This window comes from Garra rufa, chromosome 25 (genome assembly GCF_049309525.1).
Source record: "Garra rufa chromosome 25, GarRuf1.0, whole genome shotgun sequence".
Taxonomy (NCBI): Eukaryota; Metazoa; Chordata; class Actinopteri; order Cypriniformes; family Cyprinidae; genus Garra; species Garra rufa.
Genome location: NC_133385.1, coordinates 291,319 through 312,577, shown reverse-complemented (window position 1 = coordinate 312,577; position 21,259 = coordinate 291,319). Strand labels below are relative to the sequence as shown.

The 21,259-nt window shown below is 40.5% G+C and overlaps 1 protein-coding gene across 1 annotated transcript in view; it reads right to left on the bottom strand.

The window, feature by feature from the left end:
• aqp9a (aquaporin 9a) overlaps positions 1–21,259 on the bottom strand; it is a 35,402-nt gene that overhangs the window by 11,162 nt on the left and 2,981 nt on the right. The window contains exons 3-5 of the mRNA XM_073831435.1: positions 19,487–19,624; positions 19,218–19,336; positions 17,157–17,374 (exon numbers count right to left, since the gene is read on the bottom strand). Of these exons, the coding sequence (XP_073687536.1) occupies positions 17,157–17,374; positions 19,218–19,336; positions 19,487–19,624 (475 nt within the window). The remainder of the gene's footprint in view (positions 1–17,156; positions 17,375–19,217; positions 19,337–19,486; positions 19,625–21,259) is intronic.

The following is a 21,259-nucleotide window of genomic DNA, read 5'->3' as shown; positions in this document are numbered from 1 at the left end:
ACACTAGAACACACTCACACCTGAACACACTCACACTAGAGCACACTCAGACCAGAACACACTCACACTAGAGCATACTCAGACCAGAACACACTCACACCTGAACACACTCACACTACAGCACACTCAGACAAGAACACACTCACACTAGAGCACACTCAGACCACAACTCACTCACACCTGAACACACTCACACTAGAGCACACTCAGACCAGAACACACTCACACTAGAGCACACTCAAACCAGAACACACTCACACCTGAACACACTCAGACCAGAACACACTCACACTCAAACACACTCAGAAAGAACACACTCAGACCAGAATACACTCACACCTGAACATACTCACACTCGAACACACTCACACCTGAACACACTCAGATCAGAACACTCTCACACCAGAACACACTCAGACCAGAACACACTCACACCTGAACACACTCAGATCAGAACACTCTCACACCAGAACACACTCACATCTGAACACACTCACACTAGAGCACACTCACACCTGAACACACTTACACTCGAACACATTCAGACCAGAACACACTCACACTAGAGCACACTCAGACCAGAACACACTCACACCTGAACACACTCACACTAGAGCACACTCAGACCAGAACACACTCACACTAGAGCATACTCAGACCAGAACACACTCACACCTGAACACACTCACACTACAGCACACTCAGACAAGAACACACTCACACTAGAGCACACTCAGACCACAACTCACTCACACCTGAACACACTCACACTAGAGCACACTCAGACCAGAACACACTCAGACCAGAACACACTCACACTCAAACACACTCAGAAAGAACACACTCGGACCAGAATACACTCACACCTGAACGTACTCACACTCGAACACACTCACACCTGAACACACTCAGATCAGAACACTCTCACACCAGAACACACTCAGACCAGAACACACTCACACCTGAACATACTCACACTCGAACACACTCAGATCAGAACACTCTCACACCAGAACACACTCACATCTGAACACACTCACACTAGAGCACACTCACACCTGAACACACTTACACTCGAACACACTCACACCTGAACACACTCAGATCAGAACACTCTCACACCAGAACACACTCAGACCAGAACACACTCACACCTGAACATACTCACACTCGAACACACTCAGATCAGAACACTCTCACACCAGAACACACTCAGACAGAACACACTCAGACCAGAACACACTCACACCTGAACACACTTACACTCGAACACATTCAGACCAGAACACACTCACACTAGAACACACTCAGACCAGAACACACTCACACCTGAACATACTCACACTAGAGCACACTCAGACCAGAACACACTCACACCTGAACACACTCAGATCAGAACATTCTCACACCAGAACACTCTCACACCAAAACACACTCACATCTTAACACACTCACACCTGAACACACTCACACTAGAGCACACTCAGATCAGAACACTCTCACACCAGAACACACTCAGACAGAACACACTCAGACCAGAACACACTCACACCTGAACACACTCAGATCAGAACACTCTCACACCAGAACACACTCACATCTGAACACACTCACACCTGAACACACTCACACTAGAGCACACTCGGATCAGAACACTCTCACACCAGAACACACTCAGACAGAACACACTCAGACCAGAACACACTCACACCTGAACACACTTACACTCGAACACATTCAGACCAGAACACACTCACACTAGAGCACACTCAGACCAGAACACACTCACACCTGAACACACTCAGACCAGAACACACACTCAGACAGAACACACTCACACCTGAACATACTCACACTCGAAACACACTCAGACCAGAACACTCTCACACCAGAACACACTCACACTCAAACACACTCACACCTGAACTCACTCAGACAGAACACACTCACACCTGAACATACACTCTAACACACTCAGACCAGAACACACTCACACCTGAACACACCCACACTAGAGCACACTCAGACCAGAACACACTCACACCTGAACACACTCACACTAGAGCACACTCAGTCCAGAACACACTCATACTAGAGCACACTCAGACCAGAACATACTCACACCTGAACACACTCACACTAGAGCACACTCAAACCAGAACACACTCACACCTGAACATACTCAGACCAGAACACACTCAGACCAGAACACACTCACACTCAAACACACTCAGACAGAACACACTCAGACCAGAATACACTCACAGCTGAACATACTCACACTCGAACACACTCACACCTGAACACACTCACACTAGAGCACACTCAGACCAGAACACACTCATACTAGAGCACACTCAGACCAGAACATACTCACACCTGAACACACTCACACTAGAGCACACTCAGACCAGAACACACTCACACCTGAACACACTCACACTAGAGCACACTCAAACCAGAACACACTCACACCTGAACACACTCAGACCAGAACACACTCAGACCAGAACACACTCACACTCAAACACACTCAGACAGAACACACTCAGACCAGAATACACTCACAGCTGAACATACTCACACTCGAACACACTCACACCTGAACACACTCAGATCAGAACACTCTCACACCAGAACACACTCAGACCAGAACACACTCACACCTGAACATACTCACACTCGAACACACTCAGATCAGAACACTCTCACACCAGAACACACTCACACCTGAACACACTCACACCTGAACACACTCACACTAGAGCACACTCAGATCAGAACACTCTCACACCAGAACACACTCACACTAGAACACACTCAGACCAGAACACACTCACACCTGAACATACTCACACTAGAGCACACTCAGACCAGAACACACTCACACCTGAACACACTCAGATCAGAACACTCTCACACCAGAACACACTCACATCTGAACACACTCACACCTGGACACACTCACACTAGAACACACTCAGATCAGAACACTCTCACACCAGAACACACTCAGACCAGAACACACTCACACCTGAACACACTCACACTCGAACACACTCAGACCAGAACACACTCACACTAGAGCACACTCAGACCAGAACTCACTCACACCTGAACACACTCACACTAGAGCACACTCAGACCAGAACACACTCACACCTGAACACACTCACACTAGAGCAGTGTTTTTCAACCTTTTTTGAGCCAAGGTACATTTTTAATTGAAAAAAATCACAAGGCACACCAACAATCGAAACTGTCGAAACAATCGAAAAAATTAAACTCTATGATCTTTCATATTTCTTCTTCTTTCAAATAAAAAGTGCAATTAACAATATACAGTCATTCTTATCAAAGTGTCTTGAATAGGAATCAAATAAACACAATGAAAACAGTCTTTTTTGATCTTTCATATTTCTACCTACTCAGTGTGAAACCTGGGCCTGTTTTAGGTGAAATTGAATAATTTCCCACGGCACACCTGACGATCTCTCACGGCACACTAGTGTACCGCGGCACAGTGGTTGAAAAACGCTGCACTAGAGCACACTCAGATCAGAACACTCTCACACCAGAACACACTCATACAGAACACACTCAGACCAGAACACACTCACACCTGAACACACTCACACTCAAACACACTCAGACCAGAACACACTCACACTAGAGCACACTCAGACCAGAACACACTCACACCTGAACATACTCACACTCGAACACACTCAGACCAGAACACACTCAGACCAGAACACACTCACACCTGAACACTCTCACACCAGAACACTCTCACACCAGAACACACTCACATCTGAACACACTCACACCTGAACACACTCACACTAGAGCACACTCAGACCAGAACACACTCACACCTGAACACTCTCACACCAGAACACTCTAACACCAGAACACACTCACACCTGAACACACTCAGACCAGAACACACTCACACTCAAACACACTCAGACAGAACACACTCACACCTGAACATACTCACACTCGAACACACTCAGACCAGAACACACTCAGACCAGAACACACTCACACCTGAACACGCTCACACCTGAACATACTCACACTCGAACACACTCAGACCAGAACACACTCACACCTGAACACTCTCACACCAGAACACTCTCACACCAGAACACACTCACATCTGAACACACTCACACCTGAACACACTCACACTAGAGCACACTCAGACCAGAACACACTCACACCTGAACACTCTCACACCAGAACACTCTCACACCAGAACACACTCACACCTGAACACACTCAGACCAGAACACACTCACACTCAAACACACTCAGACAGAACACACTCACACCTGAACATACTCACACTCGAACACACTCAGACCAGAACACACTCAGACCAGAACACACTCACACCTGAACACTGTAACACCAGAACACTCTCACACCAGAACACACTCACATCTGAACACACTCACACCTGAACACACTCACACTAGAGCACATTTAGACCAGAACACACTCAGACCAGAACACACTCAGACCAGAACACACTCACACCTGAACACTCTCACACCAGAACACTCTCACACCAGAACACACTCAGACCAGAACACACTCACACCTGAACACTCTCACACCAGAACACTCTCACACCAGAACACACTCACACTCAAACACACTCAGACAGAACACACTCACACCTGAACATAGTCACACTCGAACACACTCAGACCAGAACACACTGTTACAACCCTGACTCTGGGGAAGCAACATCAAGGACACAAAACAAGTTTACCAAACAAAAAAGAAGTTTATTAAATGACAAAAGAAAACAAAAAGGGAATTGTGACAAAAAACAGGGTAAGCTCTGCCAGGCTTGCCACAGGATCAGAGAGAGAGTGAGAGCATGTGTCCCAGACTTTAAAATGGTTTCCTTCAGGTGACATCAATTAACCAGTTGATTGCAGATGAGCTAGTGAGTAACTGCAACAAAACAAAAGTTAGAACACTCCCACATAACACTCCCACCCTTAAAATGTTGCTATAGGACAACCTAATGCAACATCACTGACGTGTACAATAGTATAAACAATGTCACTTACGACCTTGATAAGGCATCTGCCAACACATTATCCTTTCCACGGATGTGACAAATTTTAAGATCAAAACCTTGCAAAAACAGACTCCATCGCATTAACCGCTGGTTGGAATTACTCATGCTGTGGAGAAAAGTGAGAGGATTGTGATCAGTGTACACAACAAGTGGAATGCAGGATGAAACGTACACATCAAAATGTTTCAAAGCAAGGATAAGAGCCAAAGCTTCCTTTTCAATTGTAGAATAGTGCTTTTGATGAACATCAAACTTCTTTGAAAAATAGCACACAGGATGCTCAAGTCCTATTGCATCATCTTGGAGCAGAACAGCACCCACCCCAAAGTCACTAGCATCCACAGCTAGCTTAAAGGGACGACTGAAGTCAGGAGCAACAAGAATAGGAGAACTACTCAATAAAGCCTTCAGGTTGTCAAAGGCAACCTGGCATACCTCAGTCCAAACAAAAAGAACCTTAGGACTAAGCAGGCTTGTCAGAGGTGCAGCAACAGTGGCAAAATTTCTGCAAAAACTCCTATAATATCCTGCCATACCCAGAAATCGTTTCAATTCCCTCCGTGAAGATGGCACTGGAAAGTTCACAATGGCCTCTACTTTTGCTCCTATCGGAGACACATGTCCATGGCCAACAATTTTGCCCAAATAAGTCACGGTGGCTTGTCCAAACTCACACTTCGAGAGGTTCAGAGTCAAGTTTGCAGCCTTTAACCGCTTGAACACATCCTCAAGCTGGACCAAGTGTTGAGACCAGGAGGAACTATAAATGACCAAATCATCAAGGTAAGCCTCACAGCCTGTGACTCCTTCCAGCACCTTATTTACCAATCGCTGAAAAGTAGCGGGTGCATTTCTCATTCCAAAGGCCATAACCTTATAATGGCAAAAATGATCTGGCGTCACAAAGGCAGAGATCTCACAGGCTCGCTGGCTAAGCGGAACCTGCCAGTAGCCTTTTAAAAGATCCAACTTTGTAACAAAAGATGCAGAACCAACTTGGTCAATACAATCATCTAATCGTGGAAGAGGATAGGAGTCAGGCTTAGTGAGGGCATTTACCTTACGAAAATCTGTACAAAAACGAAGAGAACCATCATGCTTCTCAACCAGTAAACATGGTGAACTCCAGGAACTAGAAGATGGTTCAGCTATGCCATGTTCTAACATATACTGTACCTCTTTATGCAAAAGCTGACGTTTCACAGGATTTACCCTATATGGGTGTTGTTTGATAGGGGTAGCTTGACCCACATCAATGTCATGCTCTAGGACATTCGTACAGGTTGGAACATCAGAGAACAGGGCCAAATGCTGACCAATCAACTGAATAACATCCGTACGCTCAGAAGGACCTAAATAAGACAAATGAGAATCCAAATCAGCCAAAATTTTAGAATTTGACAACGTACCCTGAGCTATGCCAGAGACAACAACACTTCCTTCTGTCTCTGTAGATGGAACATTCAGCACACCCACAGCCTTGACCTCTGTACATACTGTCTGAGTACGGTCAGTATAAGGCTTAAGTAAATTAACATGGCACATACGGGTTTTCCTTTTACGATCTGGAGTCTTAACTAAATAGTTACACTCACCAACCTTCCGTTCAATGATGTACGGCCCACTATATTGAGCCTGCAAGACAGAACCTGGTACTGGTAACAGCACAAGCACTTGATCTCCTGTAGAAAAGACCCGATGCTTAGCCTTTCGATCATACCATGTCTTCATCTTCCCCTGAGCAGCTTTTAAATTCTCTTTGGCCAATTCACAGGCCCTACTCAGTCTGAAACGAAAATTAGACACATAGTCCAAGAGGTTAGTAGGAGTCGAATGTTCAAGAGCCAGCCACTTTTCCTTTACTAATTTCAAAGGCCCCCTGACAGTATGACCAAACACAAGCTCAGCCGGACTAAAACCAAGAGATTCCTGAACCACCTCTCTAACTGCAAAGAGAAGCAGTGGAACGCCGTCATCCCAGTCTCTCTCAAACTCTTTGCAGTAAGTCTTCAACATAGTTTTGAGAGTCTGATGGAATCTCTCAAGTGCCCCCTGTGACTCTGGATGGTATGCAGATGAGGTTCTATGCTGAATAGACAACTGCTTCAACACCTGGGAGAAAAGACGAGACATGAAATTAGACCCTTGGTCCGACTGAACGACTCTTGGTAACCCGAATACTGTGAAAAACTTAACAAGGGCTCTTGAAACGGCAAGGGCTGTAATCTTACGCAACGGGACAGCTTCAGGGAACCTTGTTACTGCACACATAATTGTGAGAAGATACTGATTACCTGACTTGGTACGTGGGAGAGGTCCAACACAATCAATCATAACCTGTTCAAATGGCTCTCCCATGGCAGGAATGGGATGCAATGGAGCTGCTGGGATAGACTGGTTAGGTTTACCTATAACCTGACAAACATGACATGATCTACAATACTGAGCCACATCGGACCTTATCCCAGGCCAGAAAAAATGCTGTAACACACGATCCAAAGTTTTCCTGATACCTAAGTGGCCAGATAGACAATGATCATGAGCAAGATATAAAATATCAGATCGGTAAACTTTTGGAACCACCACTTGAAACACACTACTCCAGTCATCGTAACTTGACATTTTTGGATCTGTCCACTTTCTCATCAAAACCCCATCACTAACAAAATAGCCAGAAGCTACATTTGATAATGCTTCATCTAGTACCAAATCTTCAAACATAGGTGACAAGGTAGGATCTCGCTTTTGCTCAAGCATCAACTGTTCACGAGGCGGAAACGTCTTTCCAAACCCTGTGAGTTTCACATCAACTTGGGCCATAAAAGTATCATAAAGAGGAATCTCTGATTGAATTAAAGACTTGCCTTCAGCATTCTTCTTAGCCGACATGGCACGAGTCGTGACACAAACAGGAAACGTCTCTGGAAATGCCAACTCAAGCTCATCTGGGCTGTCTGACTTGCAGGGAGTGGAAGTTACTTCAGGAACAACTTGCACTCTACCCCCTGCTAAGTCATTCCCCAGAATAAAGGACACCCCATCTATAGGTATATGGGAAGAAAGTGCAACTACAACATTGCCAGAGACTAAATCAGATTGTAGATGAATGTTGTGCAAAGGCATAGTCAAAAATCCTCCACCAAAGCCATTAACAACTACCTCTGAACCCAGAGATGACTTTTCATTGAAAGGCAAGACATCACGAAGAATCACAGATTGGAAAGCTCCAGTATCTCTCCAAATCTTGACAACTTGTCTATGTTCAGGATCAGAAGACAGACATACAAAACCATCCATCAAAAATGACGATGAGCCAGCTAACTCACCATTCTTGCATTCCACTTTCTCAGATGGAACATCTGCAAGAGAGGATGACAGAGGTAGAGCTGGCACTGGAGAACTTACAAAGGCTACAGTTTTTGTGGACTTCTGCTTCTCAGTTAGAACAGGGCAATCTGCAATAAGATGACCTGTTTTTTTACAGTAAAAACAAGCCCTTTCTGAAATTAAACTATAACTAGCCAACTTCTTACCAGGAGACGAAGCGGAAAACTTTGCAAATCGGGACCTGTTATACTGGCCTGTATCCTGAAACTCTGCTTGTTTCTCACCAAAACTTATCTTATGAGTCAATACAAACTCATCTGCCAAGATTGCAGCTTGCTCTAAAGTTACTGCCTTCTGTTCATTCAAATAAACAGACACAACCTCAGGCAGACAGTTTTTAAATTCCTCAAGCAGAATAAGTTGTTTAAGCTGCTCTTTACTTTCCACCTTCTGAGATGTACACCACCGATCAAACAGATTCTCCTTCTGCCTTGCAAACTCAACATACGTGAGATGAGCAAGTTTAACACAACTTCTAAAGCGCTGGCGGTAAGCTTCAGGAACTAGCTCATATGTCTTCAGTATAGCTGCTTTAACCTCATCATAATCAGTGCTCTTCTCAAGGCTCAGAGCAGAGTAAGCTTCCTGAGCCCTACCTACCAAAACACTTTGTAAAAGCAAAGTCCACACATTTCTAGGCCACTTAGATGTGGTCGCCACCCGTTCAAAGTGTGAAAAATATATCTCAACATCTCTCTCAGAAAAGGGAGGCACTAACTTAATATGGCTACCAACATCAAACAAAGGAACACCACCTCTAGGAGCTGATCTTTCAGAAGCCACTTTCAACTCAAACTCCTTAAGAAACCGCTCATGTTCAAGATACATTTGTTTCTCTTTAAACTGCCTTTCCTTCTCCTTATCCTGTAGCTCTTTCTCCTGTAAAGCCAATTCCTTGAGCCTAAGCTGAATTGCAGCTTCAGACAAAGGAGCAACCATAGGTTGCAAGGAGGCTGGCCTAACATTCAAAATACCCTTACCAATTAACACATTTCTGATGATATCCTTAACACTATCCTTTAAACGCTTGTCACTACTAGTAATGGTAATATCATAATGAGAGGCCAATTGCAAAAGTTGATCTTTTGTAAATAGCCCAAGCAACTCATCTGACGGTTCCTTGAGGAAATCCTCTAAAGTAGCCATTATTAAACTCAACTCCAACTAAACTAAAGTGCAAAGAACAAAGACATAAAGCACAATTGGAGCTCTTTTTTTTACTACTTCCTCCACAAAATGTACAGTTAACACCACAGGTCCACTGTAGTACAAAACTACGATAATAATAATACGAAGCAGCAAATTTCACTCTACCACACAATAGCTTTAAAGCTTTAACCCCAAAAGTAGAACTAAATAACCCTGTAAACTACAAAAGACCCAAACAAGTAACAGCTCTCTAATGCTACTAGCTAAAATGGACGAGCCCCCATTATGTTACAACCCTGACTCTGGGGAAGCAACATCAAGGACACAAAACAAGTTTACCAAACAAAAAAGAAGTTTATTAAATGACAAAAGAAAACAAAAAGGGAATTGTGACAAAAAACAGGGTAAGCTCTGCCAGGCTTGCCACAGGATCAGAGAGAGAGTGAGAGCATGTGTCCCAGACTTTAAAATGGTTTCCTTCAGGTGACATCAATTAACCAGTTGATTGCAGATGAGCTAGTGAGTAACTGCAACAAAACAAAAGTTAGAACACTCCCACATAACAACACTCACACCTGAACACTCTCACACCAGAACACACTCACATCTGAACACACTCACACCTGAACACTCACACTAGAGCACACTCAGACCAGAACACACTCAGACCAGAACACACTCACACCTGAACACTCTCACACCTGAACACACTCAGACCAGAACACACTCACACTAGAGCACACTCAGACCAGAACACACTCACACCTGAACACTCTCACACCAGAACACTCTCACACCAGAACACACTCACACTCAAACACACTCAGACAGAACACACTCACACCTGAACATACTCACACTCGAACACACTCAGACCAGAACACACTCACACCTGAACACTCTCACACCAGAACACACTCACATCTGAACACACTCACACTAGAGCACACTCAGACCAGAACACACTCAGACCAGAACACACTCACACCTGAACACTCTCACACCTGAACACACTCAGACCAGAACACACTCACACTAGAGCACACTCAGATCAGAACACACTCACACCTGAACACACTCAGATCAGAACACTCTCACACCAGAACACACTCACATCTGAACACACTCACACTAGAGCACACTCAGATCAGAACGCTCTCACACCAGAACACACTCACATCTGAACACACTCACACTACAGCACACTCAGATCAGAAAACTCTCACACCAGAACACACTTACATCTGAACACACTCACACCTGAACACACTCAGATCAGAACACTCTCACACCAGAACACACTCACATCTGAACACACTCACACTAGAGCACACTCAGATCAGAGCACTCTCAGATCAGAACACTCTCACACCAGAACACACTCACACTCGAACACTCACACCTGAACACACTCAGACCAGAACACACTCACACCTGAACACACTTGTACCTAAACACATTTTTATTTGAACACCTAGCACCTAGTCTCAGACATCATGCCCACAGTGTGTTGGCGAAGCATCTGATGCATATGGCACAAAAAAATGGAAACACTTCAGGAGTTTCAAAGTCGTCGCCAGATTGGTTGAATTATACAGGATTTCTAGGAGACGGGTGTCGCATTCTCTAACATTCTGCCCAGAAACAAAAATGCGTGATGCCAAACCCCCTCATGGAAGAAGAAAGCCATTGTGTTTAGAACTGTGACAATGAGTGGTTATTATGATAAACTACACACTGAATTGGCACAAAGCGAAACGTGATTAGTCATAAGGCCCCTTGGGCGGGCCTTGGCCATTCAAAGCGGCCAAGGTTCCCCGTACCTTCTGCTGTCAGTCTGAAGGTCTGGCTATGTGAGACTAACTCGTACCTGAAAATAGGCTTGGGCGGTCATACGGTAATATGGTATACCGCGGGATCTAAAAATAGCAACGGTATTAGTTTCAGGCCCCGTTTACCCGAAGGGAACAAAACATGACGACAACTGCTTTTCAGATAAAATATGAATGAGCGCGATATAGACACATCAGTGGATCATGAAATATTTCCGTAAATTATCCCGCCAGAAGAATTGCGTGAAAACTTATTACGTCTGTATAATTTTGGAAGCTTTACGCATGCGCAGTAAGGCGAATTTGATGTTTTCCTACGTTTCAGTGTGGACGAGAAACTTTTGGAAAACGCTTGGAAACGCTAGTGTGGACGGAGGGCGTTTTAAAATGAAAACTCAGTTTTCAAATGTATCCGGATTAATGTAAACGTAGCCTCAATACCATTATACCGTCATAAAAAAACAATGCACTTATATAGGGGACAAGGATTAAATATTAAATATAATTTAATTAATGCCTAAAAATGCGTATGCATATTTGTCATCACGTGACACCATGGAGGAGAAAGAGAGAGGGGGGAAAGATGGCGATTCGCGCACCAAGTGATCTGGTCTCGAAAAAGGAACACAACTTTTGCAGTTTGGCAGTATTTCGGGTTTCGACCGAACGAGAAGGGAGAGGCGGTAAATACGGATGAGGCAATTTGCAAATTGCGCAACAAAAAGGTGACCGCGAGAGATGGAAATACCTCGAACCTAAGGTCGCATATACGAAACCACATCCACTCACTGCTGCGAGGATGGACCCGAGTTCACTCAGTGCAACAGTTTCAACGCATCCCGATGCAGGACCAACAACATCTAGGTCCACCGCCACTACGCAGCCGACGATAATGGGGGCCTTCGGGAAAACAACTAAGTACAAAAGGGACAGTGTCCGTTGGAAAACCTTAATTGATGCAGTGACAAAATACTTGGCGAAGGAAATGGTCTCTTTCCACACAGTGGAAAAAAAGTAAAGGTCCTAGATGCCCAGTACGAGCTGCCTGGACGGAAATATTTCTTACAAACAGCCATCCCACATTTATATAGTAAAGTTAGAGACAATGTTCAAGTGCTGCTGTCAGCGGCAGACAGTTATTCCACAACTGGCATGTGGTCTTCAGTTAACATGACACCATATACAGTCAGGTCCATATGTATTTTTTTATTATTTTAGCTGTTGACCAAAACATATTCAAGTTACAGTTATACAATGAATATGGGCTTAAAGTGCACACTCTGAGCTTTAATTTTTAGGGCAGTCTCATCAAATTGGTAGAAAGGTTAAGGAATTACAGCTCTTTAATATGTACCTCCCCCCTTTTTCAAGGGACCATAAGTAATTGGACAGTTGACTCAAAAGCTGTTTCATGGACAGTTGTGGGCTATTCCTTCATTGTTTCTACATCAATTAACCAGGTAAAAGGTTTGGAGTTGATTCTAAGTTTGCCAGTTGTGTTTGGAAGCTATTGCTCTGAACCCATCATGCAGTCAAAGGAGCTCTGCATGCAAGTAAAACAGACAATTGTTAGGCTTCAAAAAAAAAAGAAATGCATCAGAGAGATAGCAGGAACATTAGGAGTGGCCAAATCAACAGTTTTGTGAATTCTGAGAAGAAAAAGAACCCACTGGTGAGCTCAGCAACATAAAGAGGCCTGGATGTTCACTAAAGACAACAGTATGGTGGATGATTGGATGATCCTCTCCATGGTAATAAAACATTTTACAACATCCAACCAAGTGAAGAATACTCTCCAGGAGGTAGGCGTGTCACTGTCAAAGTCTACAATCAAGAGAAGACTTCACCAGAGCAAAATAGAGAGGGTTTACCACAAGGTCCAAACAAGTCCAGATTAGACTTTGTCAAAAAACATTTAAAAAAGCCAGATCACTTCTGGAAAAGCATTTTTTGGACTGCTGAAATTAAAATCAACGTGCACCAGAATGACGAGAAGAAAAAAGTATGGAGAAGGCTTGGAACAGCTCATGATCCAAAGCCCACAACATCATCATCTGTGAACATGGTGGAGCAGTGTAATGGCATGAGCATGGCTTCCAGTGGCACTGGGTTACCACTGTTTAGTGATGATGTGACAGAAGACAGAAGCAGCCGGAAGAATTCTGCAGTGTATAGGGATATACTGTCTGCCCAGATTCAGTTAAATGGAGCAAAGTTGTTTGGGCGGCTCTTCATAGTACAAATGGACGATGACCTAAAACATACAGCCAAAGCAACCCCAGAGTTTTTAAAGGTAAAAAAGTGGAATATTCTGCAATGGCCAAGTCAATCTTCTGATTTCAAATAGATTGAGCATGCATTTCACTTGCTGAAGATAAAACTAAAGGCAGAAAGACCCACAACCAACAACAACTGAAGTCAGCTGCAGTAAAGGCCTGGCAAAGCACCACAAAGGAGGAAACCCAGTCTCTGGTGATGTCCATGAGTTCCAGACTTAAGACAGTCATTGCCTGCAAAGGATTCTAAACAAAATATTAAAAATGAACATTTTATTTATGATTATATTTATTTGTCCAATTACTTTTGAGCCCCTGAAAATGGGGGGTCTGTGTATAAAAATGGTTGTAATTCCTTAGCATTTTATGTTGTATTTTTGTTCAACCTCTTGAATTAAAGCTTAAAGTCTGCACTTCAATTTAATCTTGATTGTATCATTTTAAAACTATTCTAGTGGCATACAGAGCCGAAATTATGAAAAGTGTGTCAGTGTCCAAATATATATGGACCTGACTGTATGTCTCTGACAGTCCATACTATTACACCTGACTGGAAACTTGAATCCAAATGCCTCCAAACTACGTATTTTCCTGAGAGTCATACGGCGGACAATCTTGGACTATGCCGTAATATTGTCAGGGCCTTTTCACACAGCTGGCAACGTAAGCATGAGCTCCACAAGAAGCAAGTGGACTTGGGACTCCCAAAACATAGTCTCATAACGGTAAGCATAAAACTTGCAGAGAGTTCCTCAGGGGCAGTGGCTCAAATGTAAAAAAAGGGGCATATATATATATATATATATATATATATATATATATATATATATATATATATATATATATATATATATATATACACATACACACACACACACACACACACACATATATATATATGCTTTGCGTCACATAAATAAATTATATTGAAAAGTAGGCTATATTAAAATAGAAAACCACTTTTTAAATTGTAATTTTTTTTCTGTATTTTTTATCAAATAAATGCAGACTTGATGTGCATAAGGGACTTATTTAGCCTAAAAGAAAAATGGGCATGCAAATTTGACCAAATGGAATAATATACATTAATGGACTTATTTATTTATTTATTCATTCATTCATTTATTTATGCCTATTTATTCATTCATTCATTCATTCATTTAAGCCTATTTATTCATTCATTCGTTTTTTTTGTTTTATGCCTATTTATTCATTCATTCGTTTATTTATGCCTATTCATTCATTCATTCATTCATTTGTTTATTTATTATGCCTATTCATTGATTCATTCATTCATTCATTCATTCATGCCTATTCATTCATTCATTCATTCATTCATGTGTTTATTTATGCCTATTTATTCATTCATTCGTTTATGTATGCCTATTTATCAATTCATTCGTTTATTTATGCCTATTTATTCATTCATTTGTTTTTTGTTTTATGCCTATTTATTCATTCATTCGTTTATTTATTCCTATTCATTCGTTTTTTATGCTTTATGCCTATTTATTCATTCATTCGTTTATTTATTCCTTTTATTCATTCATTCATTCATTTATGTCTATTCATTCATTCATTTGTTTATTTAAGCCTATTTATTCATTCATTCGTTTATTTATAACTATTCATTCATTCATTCATTCGTTTATTTATGACTATTCATTCATTCGTTTATTTATGCCTATTCATTCATTCATTTGGTTATTTAAGCCTATTTATTCATTCCTTGGTTTATTTAGGCCTATTCATTCATTCGTTTTTTATGCTTTATGCCTATTTATTCATTCATTCGTTTATTTATTCCTATTCATTCATTAATTTTTTTATGCTTTATGCCTATTTATTAATTCATTCGTTTATTTATTCTTATTATTCATTCATTTATGCCTATTCATTCATTCGTTCGTTTATTTAAGCCTATTTATTCATTCATTTATTTATTTATGCCTATTCATTCATTCATTCATTCGTTTATTTAAGCCTATTTATTCATTCATTTATTTATGCCCATTTATTCATTCATTCGTTTATTTATGCCTATTCATTCATTCATTCGTTTATTTAAGCATATTTATTCATTCATTTATTTATGCCCATTTATTCATTCATTCGTTTATTTATGCCTATTCATTCATTCATTCATTTGTTTATTTATGCCTATTTATTCATTCATTTATTTATTCATTTAATCGTTTATTCATCATTCATTAATTAATTTATCCATCCATCCGTCGGCAGGACTGCGCAACTCTCTGGGGCTCCAAACTGGCAATGGTGGAGCGCATCCTCGAGCAGGCCCAAGCGATCAGACACATCCTGTCTGATGACAGAAGGAGCAGCCTGTCTTTGACCTGGCAGCTGTTCACGAAGCAATGAAACCAGTCGGTGACTTCACTGATATTTTGTCAGGATTATGTGACCAGTTCCTGTATGCTCCCCATACTACAGCTCTGCAGGGACAATGTGTTGGCTGCGTCAGAAAATGACCTCCAGCTAACAAAGTCAATCAAAACTGGAATTCTGACAAAGCTGGAGGCCAAGTATGAATCCAAATCAGTGCGTAAAATATTGCGAAAATGCACTTTCCTCGACCCTCATTACCGTGGAGGATATGAGACGGATGACAACACATTGGCTGAGACCAAGGCTGAATTACAGGCAGCAGGTTCAGTGGCCATCAGAGTGGAGGAGGGAGAGGCGCAACCCGAACCCTCACGAAAAAAGATGACTCTGGGAAGTATGCTGCAAAAAAAAGCTGATGCAATGGCAGGTCCCATTTTTATTTGGTTTACGTTAAAAACAATATTGGAAAGAAGACTGGAAAGAAGAAGTTTTTGTTTAGGACTATTGCTTTGCAATACTTTTTATAATATGGATGATGTTTATGTTAATTCAACTCTGGTTGTGGGTCTATTTGCACTTTTTTATAAGCTGCTCTTCTTTGTTATTAAAAGTTGTTCAGGCGGTGTGATTAAATTTAATTGATCTGTGTGAGCGTCTCTGTGCGAAAACTGTTCTGGATGTTTATGTTAAGTTAATTCTGTTTGACTGTTGTATTTGTTGTATTTTTTATAAACTGCTATTTGTTGCTAATAAAAGTTGTTAATATTGTTGTGCATGTTATTTTGTTATTGTTTCAGTATTACTGGTATTCAGTTTCTTAACGGTTTAGGCTCAAGCCAACAGTTTGGTGACGCTGTCTGAGCCTTACGTGATATTTTTTTCTATTATTCACGGTAATACCGTATACCGAGGTAAAATAGGATTGGATTCCGCCCAAGCCTACCTGAAAACCTGAACAAACTCATACCAAAACACACTCTTATCAGAACACACTGGTACCTGAACAACTGAACACACTTGTGCCGGAACACACCCATACCTGAACACCTGATTCTCTCGTACCTGAACACCTCCATGCCCCATCCAGCGGCTGCGGTGAAGAGGCGTGGGCCCAAGTCTCTGGCGGGGTTCAGAGGGTAACCGCAGTTCAGGCCCATGGAGACGCTGATGCCCAGCAGAATCAGACCCACAGCCAGCGGCTCCACACCACGAGGAGCACCAATGTTCCTGCCGTCAACAACCGCCAGAATACAGAGGACCAGCATTCCCGTCCCCACCACCTGATGGACAGATCAGATCGGGTTAGTCAGAAGTCACTAAACTATCGTCTTAACTCTAGTGTGAAGGCATATGACTAGCCATCGCTTTGTCTCACACACACGCAAAGAAAGATACAGAACGAGACAGTCTTATATACCATGCAGAATTGACGCACTACATTCCTGTCAAAATAACAAAGTTCCTTTGGAATTCTTCAGCTTTTAAGAACTGCCGGTTTCTCCTGTAGTAGGCACTAATGTGCAAACGGCAATCCTATTGGCTGGTGCTCACCTATTATCAGCCCTGTGTTGATTTCAGCCAATCAGTTCGAGCGAACGCAGACAACGTCATTAATATTCATGAACCCAGCAGCTCATTAATCCTTAGTGTGTTTTATATTGTTATTAGTAGTTGAATTTGTAGTAATTTTGTTATCTTATCAGTATTATTTTTATATTTAATGACAATATCTTAAGCACAACAACCAGTCCTAAGTTCAGTCAACATGACAAATATGCTTTCATACATTGTTATTATAATTACTAAAGTTCAATGATAAATTATCATAATATCATATTATAATGCTTGACTGACTGATGCTAAGTGTACTTTTAGGTATTTAAAAAACTGTGTCATTAATCAGATATTTAATATTAGTCTGGTGAGTAAACTAAACAATTACTAGCCATCTGCGACTCTATTGCCAAGGTGTCTGTAGAGGTTTGATAGGTAACATTTACAATAATTTATTGAATTTGATAGGTGTCCTTCTCACACTGTCCCTCAGCAACATTAAAATACTGTAGATTAGTGTAGAATGTTTTATAACATTTCATTCATTTAATATATTTAATATTGAGGACATCCAAGTTATTCAACATATTTGATTTTTTTTTTAAGTAACTCAATAGTTAGTTTCCCTGGTAATTAGTTACTTTTATAATGATGTAGTTCAGTTACTAACTAGAAGTAACTAGTAACTATAACTGATTACTTTTTTTAAAGTAACATGCCTAACACTGGTCATTCATAAATCAAACAGGTCAGATTTCTGCACTCAAAAAAATCATGGTACAGTTCATTATTAACTATTTGAATTATTGACTATTTAATTATGTATTCGATTTTATCTACATTATAAAAGCTTATTTTGCATTGCAATCCAAATGCAGTTATTCACAGTGTTTAGCATTTAATTAGATAAATGTAAGAGATTATTGATGATAAATATATAAAGCTGGTCAGTGCGTATTAAAAACATTCGGTTTGTTTGTACTATTACAGAAATTTGACCTGTTTCATTTATGTTCACACGTGTTCGAGACAACAATTTTTTTTTCTTCGAATGTGACGTATTTTCTTGGATTGAAGTATATATATATATATATATATATATATATATATATATATATACATATATATATGCAAAAAATACTTTAAATGTTTTTAGAAATACATATTTATTTATATTTTTTAAAATACATTTACAAAAAATATCAGAAAATATATTGACAATATTTAGTCTTTGTTGGCCATTTTTTGTATACTTTTAGTAAATATATTAAAATACTTTTTATTTTTTTGTGCATGATTCACAGATGTCAGTTTGTTTATGTTAAAACTGTAATTTAAATTTTATATACAATTCAAATACATTAATGGTTTGTTGCATCATTCAAAGCAGGACATGTTTATTTGGGGCAGAAGAGGCTGAATGAGGTCATGGGTTCACACTGAATTGGTGTGTTTCTGGCTAAAAACGTTCATTCGATTGATGTGCATTAGTCAAATGGCATCGGTCTGCGGTTGTCAAACACGGACTAAATATGTGTTTTCAGTTCAGTGATGTAGAGACAGACTGACCTGATCTACGAAACCGCCCAGGACCGTCAGGTGTCTGCCCGGGTACGAGGCGAAGATGTGTCCAGTGGCGTTAATTCCCGTGACCGACAGGATCCCGCTGGTGAAATCCATGAAGGCATCTGAACACACACACACACACACACACACACACACACACACACACACACACACACACACACACACACACACACACACACACACACACACACACACACACACGTTATTCACATGCATTAAACACGGCAAACCGCTGGACTCCACAAACTCACCGTAATACAGTCCAAAGACTGCAGCCGCTCCCACAAACGCGCCCAACATCTGTGCCGCCACATAGATGGGAAACTTCCAGATCTTCAGCTTCCCCAGGATGACCATTGCCAGAGACACGGCCGGATTCAGGTGACCGCCTGAGAAAACGCAGAACATCACAAACAAACACATATTTGCAGTCGATTTCAGGCATATGCTAAATATACACTGTAAACACTTAAACTCAATAAAACACTGTATATTTTTGAAACTGAAAACATTTAGTTTCAACCTTCTTTCCAGTCTTATAGACAATAGGTCAAGTCACCTTTACTTATATAGCACTTTTTACAATACAGATTGTGTCAAAGCAGCTTTACAGAATTAAACTGGAAAATAGTGTCAATAATGCAATAGGATAATAGTAAACACTTAGAGTTTCAGTTATTTTAGTATCACTGAGATTAATGTTAATTAGTTCATTTTTAAGTTTTAGTCATTTTGTTGCGTTTTTGTCTTTTATTCATGTTTGTTGGTTATTTTACCCCCGGTTTCACAGACTTAGCTTAAGCCCAGTCCTAGACTAAAATGTAAGTCTGAGCTGTTTTAACTGAAAGAAACTTGCACAGACTGATCTTAAAATAAATCAGTGCCTTTGTTTTGTCTCAAGATGCACAACAGAAGTGTTTTTTTCTAAGCATGTTTATAAAAATCACTTAAATTTCCTAATTGAACTATGACCTAATTCTGGCTTAGGCTAAGCCCTGTCTGTGAAACCGGGCCTTAAACGTCTATATTTAATTTTTATTTAAATTTTATTTTAAAATATTTTTAGTACATCAAGTTAAATTTAATGAAAATGAGAAATGCTGCCCTGAAACTAGCTGAAAGAAACAGGTTTAATTTTGTTATATTGTATCACATTCAAGTAACCATATTTATCTTTATCTATTTATTTAACCTCCTAAGACCTGAGCTTTGGTTTGGCTTGCATTTTGGATTTCTTCTAGCTATTTGGGCTTAGGAGGAACCAATAAATATAATAACCAGATATTATCTTTGAACATGATTCTCTTTTTGAAAAAACAATGATCGGTCTGTATCCACAGAAAAAAATCAAGACACCATTGTGTAACAAAGTGCTAATAATCTTATTTACAGCCTGAGAAATGTGCCTGAATATTTTTATTGTTACTGTTGCATATATAACTGTTTCAACTTCTTCAAATTCTTCCCAAACCACGTTTTACAGTTATTTTTTTTTTTGCTAACATTTTAACTGTTAAATTTCAATGAATAAAAATCTGTGTAAATTTATTTATCACGCATGCTGTCACAATCCATGTTCCGTGTTTTCCCCCAGCCTTAGTTCCTGTCTTTCCTTTTATGGTCTGTTTCCTGTTCTTGTTAAGTTAATTGGTTATTCTGTTCACCTGTGTCTAGTAATTATCCTCATTAGTTTCTCGTTTGGTTAGTATTTATAGTGCTTCCCTTTCTGAGTTTCTTTGTCTTGTCTTAAAGTCATTAATGTAGTGTAAAGAGGTTGTGTTCTCCCTTTTGATTCATTAAAAGTTGTTTGTTTGAAATTCCGGATTCCATTTGTTCTCCCTGAGGCTCCTCACCCTCCTGCAATTCCGTGACACATGCAATGTCAATTTATACCATTGTAAACAACGGTAAATTGTTGTTGTTTTTTTAACAAATTCTTCCCAAACAAGGCTTTTAGTTACATTTTTTTCTAAAAAAATTTTTAAGTTATTTATTATGCATGCAAAGTGAGTTTATACTGCTAT